At 18.2% G+C, this 12,423-nt stretch overlaps 1 protein-coding gene across 5 annotated transcripts in view; it reads right to left on the minus strand.

Moving 5' to 3' along the window:
• Positions 1 to 12,423, minus strand: part of LOC102676352 — a 22,251-nt gene that overhangs the window by 4,870 nt on the left and 4,958 nt on the right. For all 5 annotated transcript variants that reach the window (XM_006624454.2, XM_006624453.2, XM_006624455.2 and 2 more), the window contains exons 3-8: positions 10,882 to 11,695; positions 8,291 to 8,735; positions 7,619 to 7,808; positions 7,011 to 7,143; positions 1,869 to 2,108; positions 1,247 to 1,459 (exon numbers count right to left, since the gene is read on the minus strand). In XM_006624454.2, the coding sequence (XP_006624517.1) occupies positions 1,247 to 1,459; positions 1,869 to 2,108; positions 7,011 to 7,143; positions 7,619 to 7,808; positions 8,291 to 8,735; positions 10,882 to 11,695 (2,035 nt within the window). The remainder of the gene's footprint in view (positions 1 to 1,246; positions 1,460 to 1,868; positions 2,109 to 7,010; positions 7,144 to 7,618; positions 7,809 to 8,290; positions 8,736 to 10,881; positions 11,696 to 12,423) is intronic.

Genomic DNA, 12,423 nt, shown 5'->3' on the forward strand with positions numbered 1-12,423 from the left:
CTATTTCGAAAAATCTTAAAAATTTTAAGATTTATCTTATTCTAAAAAATTATATATATATATAATATAAAAAATATAAAATATAAATATAAAAATTATATATATATATAAAATACATATAAAATAATTTTTAATAGAATCTCTTTAAATGTATGAAATAAAATTTTTTCATGTTTTGTATACAATTTCAATTAGAAATATTTTTTATAAAATATAATAAAATATGATAAAATTGTAAAATATATGATGTGATAAAAGTATTAAAATTTGAATATTTTATAATTTAAAACTTTGGTTTTAAATTTATCTCGTATTATGTATTACGTATTATGTATTATATTTTAAAAAATGAACAAATACTGAAATTTTAATTTTAGTATTTTACTCTAAAATTATGTACAAATCAATAAAAAAATATACCAGAAAAAAATATAATATATTATGGTCTATATACTTACAATATATTATGTAAAATAAAATTATTATTAATTTCGATAAGACAACTTATTATTTGAACTCATGACAGATATATGAAAATTTCTGTAAATTGTAATGTTGACTGTATATACTATACATATGATATGATCGAAAGAAAAAAATGATATATTCTTTTTTCCTTTTTAAAAAAATGTCTTTTTTTCTGTATTTCAATATTTTTAAATATTCTTTTTTGCTTTGATTTTTTTATTATCTTAACAAAAACTTTATTTTAAAGTTTAAATAAATTTTTTTTGAGTCAAAATTATTTTTTTGTTAATAATATGATATGAAAAATATAAAGAAAATAAATATTTCCTTATTACAAAACATTATTTGTATATATATTCAATAATAATATATATAATTCAAATATTCATTCCCAAAAAAATTTCTTAGATTGTGTGTAAATATATGTATGTATAAATTTATTACCGAATATTTTTTGTTTTTTAATATTTTTTTTTATTTTTACAATTCAATTTCTCTCTAAATAAAATTAACAGTTCATACAATTCTACTTCTTCAATTGAAAAAATAAACATAATAATTTTATAGTAAATTTTATAATATATTTTTTATAGTAAAATTTTTATACATAGATGAATATAATATATTCATATAATAATTGAATATTTCGAAATCTTTAAATCTTTATATAATTTAATTTCTTCACGTTTTTTATTTTATTTTATATTGTAATTTGATGCCATTTTATTGTTAATATATTTATTTTAAGTTCAAATATGAACAATAAATAGTTCCTTACCTGAAGTAAAACAAAGACGATCATGAATATTAGAGGGAAATAATGGATTCGGTAAATCACGAAGAAATCTTCTAAGAACTGTGGCAACATCATGTTCAGTATATGCACTTCTCGTAATTTGTGTTGCCCATGCATCGCGACGAAAAGCTTTCAATAATTTAACTACAGCACTGTTGGATCCATTTTGACGATAAATGCCCTTTGACATAATACCTTTAATATTATATTATATTATTATTTTCATTTAATCCAATTTAATTATTTATAAATAAAAATATAATTTTATTAATTTAAATATATAAATTTTAGATAAAAGGATTTAACTATATATTAAATATATAAAATATAAAGAACAAACAATAATAGAAGAAGAAATGTTTTATTATATTTTCTAAAGAAAAAAAATCTTTTTTTAAATAATAAAACTAATAAAAATTTTTAATCTTTTAAATATAATTTACTTTTATATTTAATATTATAAAAACTTTTCTTACTATTAGTATAAAAAATTATTTACTTTGAATGTATCGTTATAAGTTTAATATATTAATGTAGATATTATAAATTTAAAAAATTAATCTCGTATAATAATCTTTTATGATATTATAAATGATATATGTACCATGAGCATAAATAAAGTTGATGCACTTGTCAAGAATCACAGGTATATTGTCCTGTGTGAGTTGTTGTTGCTCTAAAGCAGGACCACAAGTAATGGCTGCTTGATAGAGTGCGTGTCTCCATGCAGATCCTTCATGGGTTCCTGGTGCAGCTATATGTAGTGCACCGGTACCTCCTGCGTCGACAACTACTACCGGAACTAATCCAGCACTGGAAATTGGTCCTTCTTGTTCTCGTAAAACTATAATAGAAATTATTTCGATTACAAAATTATATAATCAAAATTATTATTAGTGTGATTCATAAGCGAAATAATTAATTTTAAATATTCATTGATCACAATTATCTTAAAAAATATCAGATTTACTTATAAAATAGACATATGAAAATAAAAGATAAAAAATTTTTTTTATACTTTAAATAATAGATTTTTTATAATTATTTTTTTTATAATTTATATATTTTTTTTCTTTATATTAATAGAAAGTAGCAGTCTTTGGTATCTATTATGCTATCTTTTGAGTTCTACATATATTTTTTTCAAATATAAATTTATGTCTATTTCTAGATATTTATATTCCTTTTGTATCTTCAAAATTCAAAAATAAATGTAATAATATATATTTATATACTATATTATAGTTTCTTGCAGATCTTGCTCTTGGTAATTGTGGAATCGAAAGTATAGATAATATGAAATAATTATTATAAATATTTATAATTATGCGATACAAACTTATAATTTGGAAACATATGGAGGTTTCAAGCCGAAGAAACTATTATTTACTAATAATCGTAAATTAATTATAATAAATTTCGTTATTGTTAAATAAATTTTACTAATTATTTAAAAGTATAGTTTTCTCATTGATTTTAATGAATTTAAAAATAATTAAATTACTATCAAGAATATAATTTTCAACAAATTTTTCTTATATAAATTTATAATTATATTACAATAATTCATCTTATAATTTGTTTTGAGACATTCATAAGAAACTTTTAGTAAATTTAGATTTATAATTAGTGTATATATTCTATTTTATATTCTATTTTTTTTTTAAATAAATATATTATTGTTTGTATTTGAATATCTAATTCTTTTGAATGTTTTATCAGTAATTCATAAATATATATATGTATTTCACTATATATATAATAATAAATATATATATAATGAAATTAATAAGATCGTTAAAGAATTAAAAAATTTAATTATAATGAAATTATATGTATTTCTAAATATGTAATAATCACGATAAGTTAGTAAGTTTTTAATCAAACAAAAGATTATTTAAATGTTTTTAAATAATTATCAATTATTAAATTTTTATTTGTTGATTATTTGTTTAAACAAATAGGTTAACGATAATTTAAATTATTTATATTATCATTAAAGTAATTCTTATATTATTATTATATATAAAAGATATATATATAAAAGATAAAAATGTAAATCTAACGATTTAAATTATAAATATTATAATTATGTAGATCAAGTAGATCAAATAAAGTTAAAATAAAATAAATTTATTATTTATTCTTTTTATAAAGTAAATTATATCATTTGCTATAACAAATAAAGTAATAAATTAACTTTTATAAATTTGTTTTTTTTTGACTTTACTAATTTGATTTTTACTCATTTTTAATAAAAGGACTTAACGAATAATTTAACAAATCCATCATTGTTCTGATTATAATCTTTATATTATATAATATATGATAATTTAAATATATAACTTAAATATATAATTTAATAACTTTAATATGTAATGTATTTAAATATTTTCGCAAAATATATTTCTTCTATTTATTTTATAATATTAAAACAATAAATAAACAAATTTTTTATTCTTTTATACTTCTAATATAAATATAAATTTTATATATAATAAGAGAATAAGAGTATATAGCAATACAATATTACATTAAGGTATATAAATATTAAAAATAAAAAATTTATTAATTTATTATGTACTAAAAATAAAAAATCTTTTAATTCATTTTGTATTATTATCTGATCATTATAAAATAGATAAAAAAAAATTGAATTTAAATACAAATAGAAATATTTAAATACATTACAAATTTAAATTATTAAATAATGAGATTTTTCCAAAATATAAATTATAATTGTATTATAAAATTAATTAAAATTAATAACAACACTAAAAAGAAATGATAAAAATTTTTTTTTATTAATCATCCTATATCTTATTCTTCTGTTAAATAAACTTTTAACATTTTAAAGCATTTGAAAGATGAATGAATTTAAAAAATAAACCTTATCGATTTCAATAATCTTGTTAAAATTAAAAACATTATTTTAAATAATTTTTTTTTCAAGTATTCATATAATAGGCGAATCCAGCAAATAAAAAAATCATATAAATATTTATTAAAGATAGTTTAATATGTCAACTTTTATTAATATAAGTAAAGAAAAAAAAATTGTTAATTTTTATAAACAATTTTTTAATTATGTAGATTTTTAATTTATTTAGATTTTTAAATAGATTGATATAGTTTTAGAAAATCGGTTTTAGAAATCAAAACGAACACAAAAATTTTTACAAAAAAAATATCGATTGATGTATTCAATTATTTATTAAATAATTTAAATTTATATTAGATAAGTAAAACAGAAGAAGAATGAATATGATCAAGATAAAATCATGTCATTATATTTAACTTAAATTATTAGTTTATTAAATATATTAACTTGATAATTAAATCTCAACTAATATTTTTATAAAATTTTATATTTTTTTTTATTTTTACAATCAATTCTATATTTTAATTTTATAAATATACTGATAAATATCTTTTGACAAAATATAATTTTTATTCTAACAGTTAATGTCTAATTTTTTTAATAGTTTTTATTAAAAATTAATTTTTAAAATTTTTAGACAAAATTTTTACAAAATATTTTTCTTATTAGATATAGATAATAAAAAGATAATAAATAAAAAAAATCAATTTTTTAAATTTTATAAAGATTGTATTCATTTAAATATTGTTATAATAAAATATAAAATAAAATTTTATATTGAAAATAAAAGAAAAATTGAAAAAAGATATTGTTGACATAGAAATCTTAAATTTTTTCCATTGATGATGAAAATAAAATTATGATTAAAATAAAACTATATTTTTGAAGTTTATTTAAAACAATAATTGGCAAAGATATGCAAATGCTTTTTACAAAAATCAAATCAGAATTTAAATTAAAATAAACGGGTCTGTAAATTTTGTCTATATGCATCCATGATAGTATAGTATATTTAAATTACAAAATTAAAAATGGATCTATAAGTTTTAATTTAGTTTAATTTTTTTAAAACAAAAATTATTTTAAAAAATTTTTTTGATATTATATTATTAAGTTTTATCTGCATAAGCATCCATAATAGTATATATATCAATATGAACAAATGCACAATTAAAAAAAAGATTAAGTCTAAATCTGGCTTTAGATAAGTCTATGTATAAAATGTCTTTTGTTATGAGTAAATTTTTCTATTCTAATTTAAACAATAGCATTTTAATTTAACTTAATACAAAATCTAAAATGTGGTTTAAAAAAAAATCTAAAATGAAATCTTTTCCTTTTCATGAAATAATTTTGATTAAACTAGATTAAAATGTTACTAATAATGTCAAAACAAAACAATTTATTTATTTATTTAATTGTATTGAGGATTTTATCTTTTGTTTATATTTTGTACTTTATAAATAATGTAGAAGATAAATATATTGACACATGTAATCACAAATGTACATGTATAGATAGAATTTAATAATATAATATCAATAGACTTTTGTAAATAATTTGAAAAGAAAAATCAACCTGAAAACTTATATAAAGAAAAATTATTTAAAATGATATCCTTAAAAATGTAATTCTTGATATAAATTAGCAAAAAAGTAATCCATATTATTGAATAAAAAAAATAATAAATTAGATTAGAAATATTTTAGACAATTTTAGACAAGCCTATGAATTTAATAAAAAATTTTTTTATTTTTTGGTATTTATACACAATATTTTTAATTAAAAATATAATTAATAAATTAATAAAATTAATAAAAAAAAAAAGTATTCAAGATTTAAGGATTCAGCATCAAAAAGAGCAAAAAATATCCGATTAATATAAATTCTAACGACATCATAAAATCATAGCTATATAATCAATTCTTTTGACATAAAATCGATTTTTATTATTGATGAACTTTCTAATGAACTAAATATAAATAACTAAATATAAATATAAAGAGAGATTGATTCAAAGTTTTTAATCAATTAATTAATATTAACAGAGATTACTTCATAGACGCAAACAAACTAAAAACTAAAACTATTAACAAAGCTGTACAAAAAATGTATATTTGCTATTATCATATTTGAATAATAAAAAAACATGAATGCTTGACTTGATATTTTCTATATACTTTCCACATTCAATAGTAAATGAATACCGAAAATTTGCACGTTTATATGTAATATAAATATTATAATACTATAGTTATTATATTTGATGAATACTTTAAATTCTTGGACATTCTTTTTTGTATACTATATTATATTTTAATATAATGCAAAATTTTTGTTTTATTTATATTTACTTTAGATGTAAAACATAGAAAAATCTAAAGCATAGAAATTAAATATTTTTGTAACTGATACATTTTTGTAAATGTTAAATTTATAATATATTTTATAATATATTAAATTTAAATCTTTAATCAAAATTTATAAATTCATCGCGGCATAAAAATAAATTTCATAATGAATTATTCATAATGATATCAAACAGTTCGATACAAAAATGAATTAATTTACAATAAAAATTTGAATTAAGTAATAAAATTATATTGTAAATGAATTACAATTTCACTAAGAAACATTTTAAATAATTAGAATAATTTTTGAATAATTAGAAAAAAAAATTAGAAAAAATTTTAGAAATTAAAAATTATGGTTGCACTGATAACAATATAATTTTGAAATAAAGAATGCTATTGATATACATATATTTTTTTTTGACAGTATATTTTTCTATTAAATATTGAATTAATTTAAAATTTCGTTTTACGTAATACCTCAATTTTGATAAAAAAAAAAAAAGATGCTTACCGATACATCTAGCTTTCCGAAGATCAAGTTCTCCAAAAGTTATGGCCATAAAGGAATCCAAAGATTTTGTATAAATTAATGTTCGTTGATATAAAAGAACCCAAGCTGCAAACCATGTACTCGTTACACCTTCCTGAAATATATAACAATTAATATTAATTAATAGATAATTTTAAAATTAATTTTAAAGTTTATTTAGTAATAATTTAATACGTATTATTTAAAAAAAATGATAAAAGTATTTGTTTGTGCTATAATATAAATCTATAATACAGCAAATATAAGCAAAAATTATTATTATTTATATAAATAAAAATTTTTTTATTAAATATAGTTTTAAATATATTTTTATAATATTTTTATATAATATTGCCAATACTCATTATATTCCATGTATGTATGTATGTATATTTCATCCATATATATTTGATCATTTTCTTCAAAAATAGTTATAATTAATATGAATTGAATAAAAATTTTATGTATATTCTGAATATAAACATGAGTATTAGGCATTAATAAACATTTAAATTTAAAAAAGATAAAATAAAGTTTTAAGAATTCATTTATACTATGCTTATACTATACTATGCTCATTTTTTTTTTACCTTTAAATAGGCCCATCCTGCTCTTGTCAATTCGGTCGTATATTTTGTAGGAAAAATTGTAGTAATGGTTTCTAATATTCTTTGAGCCCAAATCCTTCGTTCTGCGATTCCTTTTGCATAGAATACATGGATACTCGGTCTTCCTTCACCACTAATTGCTATGCAATATACGCTTTCTCCATCAATTATCCTGAACATTTTGAATTATTTTTGTTATTCTCTTATTAATTTAATATTATATGAAAATTATTTTTTTTCATATTTATTTTCTATTCTTTAAATAATAAAACTTTTATTCAGAAAGAAAATTTATCAAAAATTTTATAAAAAATATAATGTAATCAATTAATTAAATAATAATAAAAAATATAATATAAACAATTAAAAATATTCTTCAAGATTAGATATTAAAATAAAATAAATATATTATAAATATATATTGTATAATAATGAAGAAAGAAAATATGAAGGTTTTTAATATAATCGCAATTTCAATATAATAAATGATTTTAAGCAAAAAAAAAAAAAAAAAAGAAAAAAAAACAATATAAAAAAGTATATATATATTTATTTTTTTTTAATCATTTTGAGTTTGCGTTTGAACTTGCTTATTCATTTGTCTTTCGTTCATTATCTAAGGATGTCTTTTATTCGATAAAAAACTGGACTCACTTAAAATCCTGAAGAAGATGAATGCTGTACACTGTATTGAGATCAATAACTTCTTTTAGTGTAGACATGCTTTTATCAGTATAAAATGAAAGTTTTTGATCAGCCAAGACTGCTGCTCTCAGCACTAGATCCTTCGCTCTTTCTATTCCTATACCAGTTCTATAAACGATTCCTCGATGTGTCATGAGATTTTGTAGTTCGTTCATTTTTGGTCTTTCTAATTTCATTGATTTCGTGATTGATATTGTACTATTCTGATCACGATTTCTGGATAATAACTTACTGCTACTTTTCACAAAACTCATCACATTTGGTCTGATTCCGTGCCCAGTGGAATCATGTCTCAATTTTTTCAATTTCTGAATTACGCTCACGCATTTATGTTCTTCTGTGATCTTATTAACTAAAGAACTTGAAGATTCGTTGGTACTAGTCGTATACATAACTATAACAAAATAAGATATATTTATTTTTCAATAAGTTATACCAAATATATTAATTATTAATATATTTTTATAGTTTTGGTATTAATAATGTAACTTTATAAATTAATTAAGTAGATGGTATTAATAATGTAACTTTATAAATTCTTTTAATTACATTATTTTTTATTTTATATGAAAGTTATTAAACTTCTGAATTTGATATTTAGTCAGTTGTTATTGATATATTTGTTGATAATAATACATAAAAATAGAATATGACAAATGCCATTTTTAATATTTTTTTTTAATCAAAAGAAAATAATTACGCAAGCTTCATTAATAATAATTACTAATTTATTAATAAAATATACTTTCATATTTATCTATTTATTATTATCTATTTATTATCTGTTTATCTATTTAATTTGTGTTAAAATGTGTCAGATTTAGGTAGTAGTTGTTTAAATGATTTAAAATTGAAGATTTTAATTCAAAAATAAAAATGAACAGCATGACCAAAAAAGTTTGAGAAATTGCAGAAAATATTGAATGAAAATCCAATATGAACAATAACAAAAGAATTATTTAGTTTATTAAATGATAGTTTAATTGTTTCTAAGTGTTTGAAATCTAAATCAAGAAGATGAAAAAAAGAACGATGGATTTCGCATAAATTGTGAAGAATTGATAAACTAAAATCAAATTTGTTTTTTACTTTTTTACTATTACTAAAGCATAAAAAGAAGCAACTCTTATATTATCTTATTATAAATAATAAGAAGAGATGAAAATTAGCTATATTATAATAATCGTAAAATTGAGAATAGATTCTAAACAATCTATATTTCCAATATGGAAATTCATAACATTCCAATAACATTCATAAAAAAGAAAAAAAAATTATGTTTTGTATTTTACGAAATTATGAAAGTGTTATTTAATATGAGCTGTAAAAAATCAATTAAATTGTTTCAGCTAAAGATTAATTAATAAAAATAATTAAGCAAAAATTGCAAGAAACATCAATGGTAAAATAATTGTAAATAGCGAATAAAAGATGAAAAATTATCTTTTTTCATGATAATGTTTAGCTACTTAGAACTATATTGCAAAGAATGTAAAAAATTATTGGAATTTAAATAATTTGCTACTATTATAATTCCATTTTTTCACCAGACATAACCTCATGATTTTCATTTATTTAGATCGATGCAATACGTATTTGAAGAAAAACAATTTCGAAACAATATCAAGAAACAGATTGAATCAAAATCCAAATTTTTTTATCGTGGAATGCATTTGTTATTCGGAAAATAAAAAGTTGCATCAAATGGAGAAATCAATATAGAAAATATTTTAACTAAAATATATTATTTTATTTTTACAATAAATGTATTTTTTTGATCTCAAATAACATTCAAAATTAAGAATAACATTTAAAATAAAAAAATTAATTTTTATATTATGTGTTTTTTATACCTTTAAATGATATTACTAATATATATTTATAATATATATTTTTAACATTTATATATTATACATTATATTTATATATTAATATATAATATTATTAATACAATATTTATTCATTTATTATGGTAAATAAAATAATTTCATAAAAAATTAAATAAATATTTGTTTACACAGTTTCTGCATATTAAAATAATATATAAATAAATAAAATTTTATATATTATATGAATATATTATTTATTTAATTTTGATAATAAATAACTTTATAACAATTATTGTGATCCAATATATTATGTTGTGCTTTATGTTGTGCTTTATTAAAATTAAATTATTTTTAAATCACTTATTATTTATTTATATAATAATTTATCAATTAAATATTTTTAAATTTTTATTTTTATAACAATTTTTATATTTCAAAAAATGTTTTTTATATGTTATCGAATTGAGAACATTAAACTATTAACATTAACTATTAATTTCAATTATTCTTAATTTTAACGATATAGTCTTTATTTACTTCTATATCATTAGAACTTAATATTAAATTAATATTTTTTGAATTTGATCTATTTTTCTTTATTTCTTTTTAAACATTAATTCAGAAAAGTTTTTATAAGTTTTAATTTTTTTTAATTTTATTTAAAGCTTGTAATCTATTGAAGCTATCTAAATTTTATAATAAAATAGCTACCTGAATCATTGTTAACTGTTGCACTTGTAGATACTGAGACAGATATAGTAGAAGGAAAAGATGTTTGACTTAAGCGATTTTTTGCTATTAACTTTCTAGGCGGGACAGCAGGTTGTTTTCGCGTTACCAGATGCGCTAATTTTGGTAATAAAGCTGGATTTTTTCCTGTAGTATTTTTATGCGATTGTAAAAGAATTTCCGTGACTTCATCGTATTCGTTTTTTGGCAAAGAATCGAATCTTCTTGGTGGTTCTGGTGGCACTGATGAAATATGCTCAGCATCCTTTTCGTTAATATCATTTTGTATTTCTTCATTATCAACTATTTCCTGAAAATCCAAAATATTTCCAGAACTATTTGGCGTATCATTGGTAGCCAATAAAGTTTCCAATAACATTAGATCATTATTTTCAAAGTTACTATATAGGTTTTCGTCAGAAGTTTTTGCAAATGGATCAAATTCAAACAATAAAGATTTACTGCTTTGTTGTCTGTTTTCTATATTATTGGACCTTATTTCTTTCTCTTGTATTTTTTGTGGTGATAAATTTTCATACAATGAATTTTGAATGGATGCTTGACTTTCATTGGACGCGTTGGATGTTCGATCAAAACGCACTTCTTTGTCCAAAATGTCCTCTTCTGTACTAGATATCCTGTCCAGTTCTTCGATTCCGTCAGATTTTCCTATTGGTGCAGTATCGTAAAAAGTCCAAGAATCGGACCTTGATAATCTTTTAACATTATCCAATTTATCTTGTGGTAGAGTTATGTTAATGTCGGAAAGATTCAAACTTTGATCAGAATCACTAGCCTGATAACAAAAATTTAATTAAAATTACTATTCATGCTAAATCTAAAATATAGAATATTAAAAATAATGTTAATAGAAAGCGAATATACTTTTTCATATTTCAAAAATATTTCATATTTCAAAAAAATATTATTAGGTAAATCAGATCAAGATTAGGTATTGGATCAAGATCAGAAAATTCGTATATAATAAGTATGATGCTTTTTCTTAATGTTACAATAAAATTTTTTACTTTTTAATAGTATTTTTATTTTTTTACTTTTAGTTTACTTTTTTAATATAATTTTTACTTTTATATTTAGAATAATTTTTTGTATTTTTTTAATATAATTAAATATGTAAAATCATAAAATTATTTAAATTATGTAGATCCATAAGATTATATTAAAAATTATATTAAAAATTTATATTATTCGATTATTTCAATTATATTAAATCTACATTATCTATTATTTATTATTATATTATTATTATTATCATATTAAAGATTTATATTAGATATATTAAATTAGATTTTATTAGATTATTAAAAAATATGAAAAATTATTCTGAATCTGAAAATAAAAAATCGTATAAAAAATGAAGTAAAAAAATAAAAATAATATTAACAAATATGAAATTTGATTGTAAAATTAAGAAAAAACATTACACTTATGAATTTTTGATCTTCAATCCATATTGATTATAGTTACGAATAACCGAAATAACAAATACTATTTAATGGAATT

Source organism: Apis dorsata, unplaced genomic scaffold (genome assembly GCF_000469605.1).
Source record: "Apis dorsata unplaced genomic scaffold, Apis dorsata 1.3 scaffold_1058, whole genome shotgun sequence".
NCBI classification, from domain to species: Eukaryota; Metazoa; Arthropoda; class Insecta; order Hymenoptera; family Apidae; genus Apis; species Apis dorsata.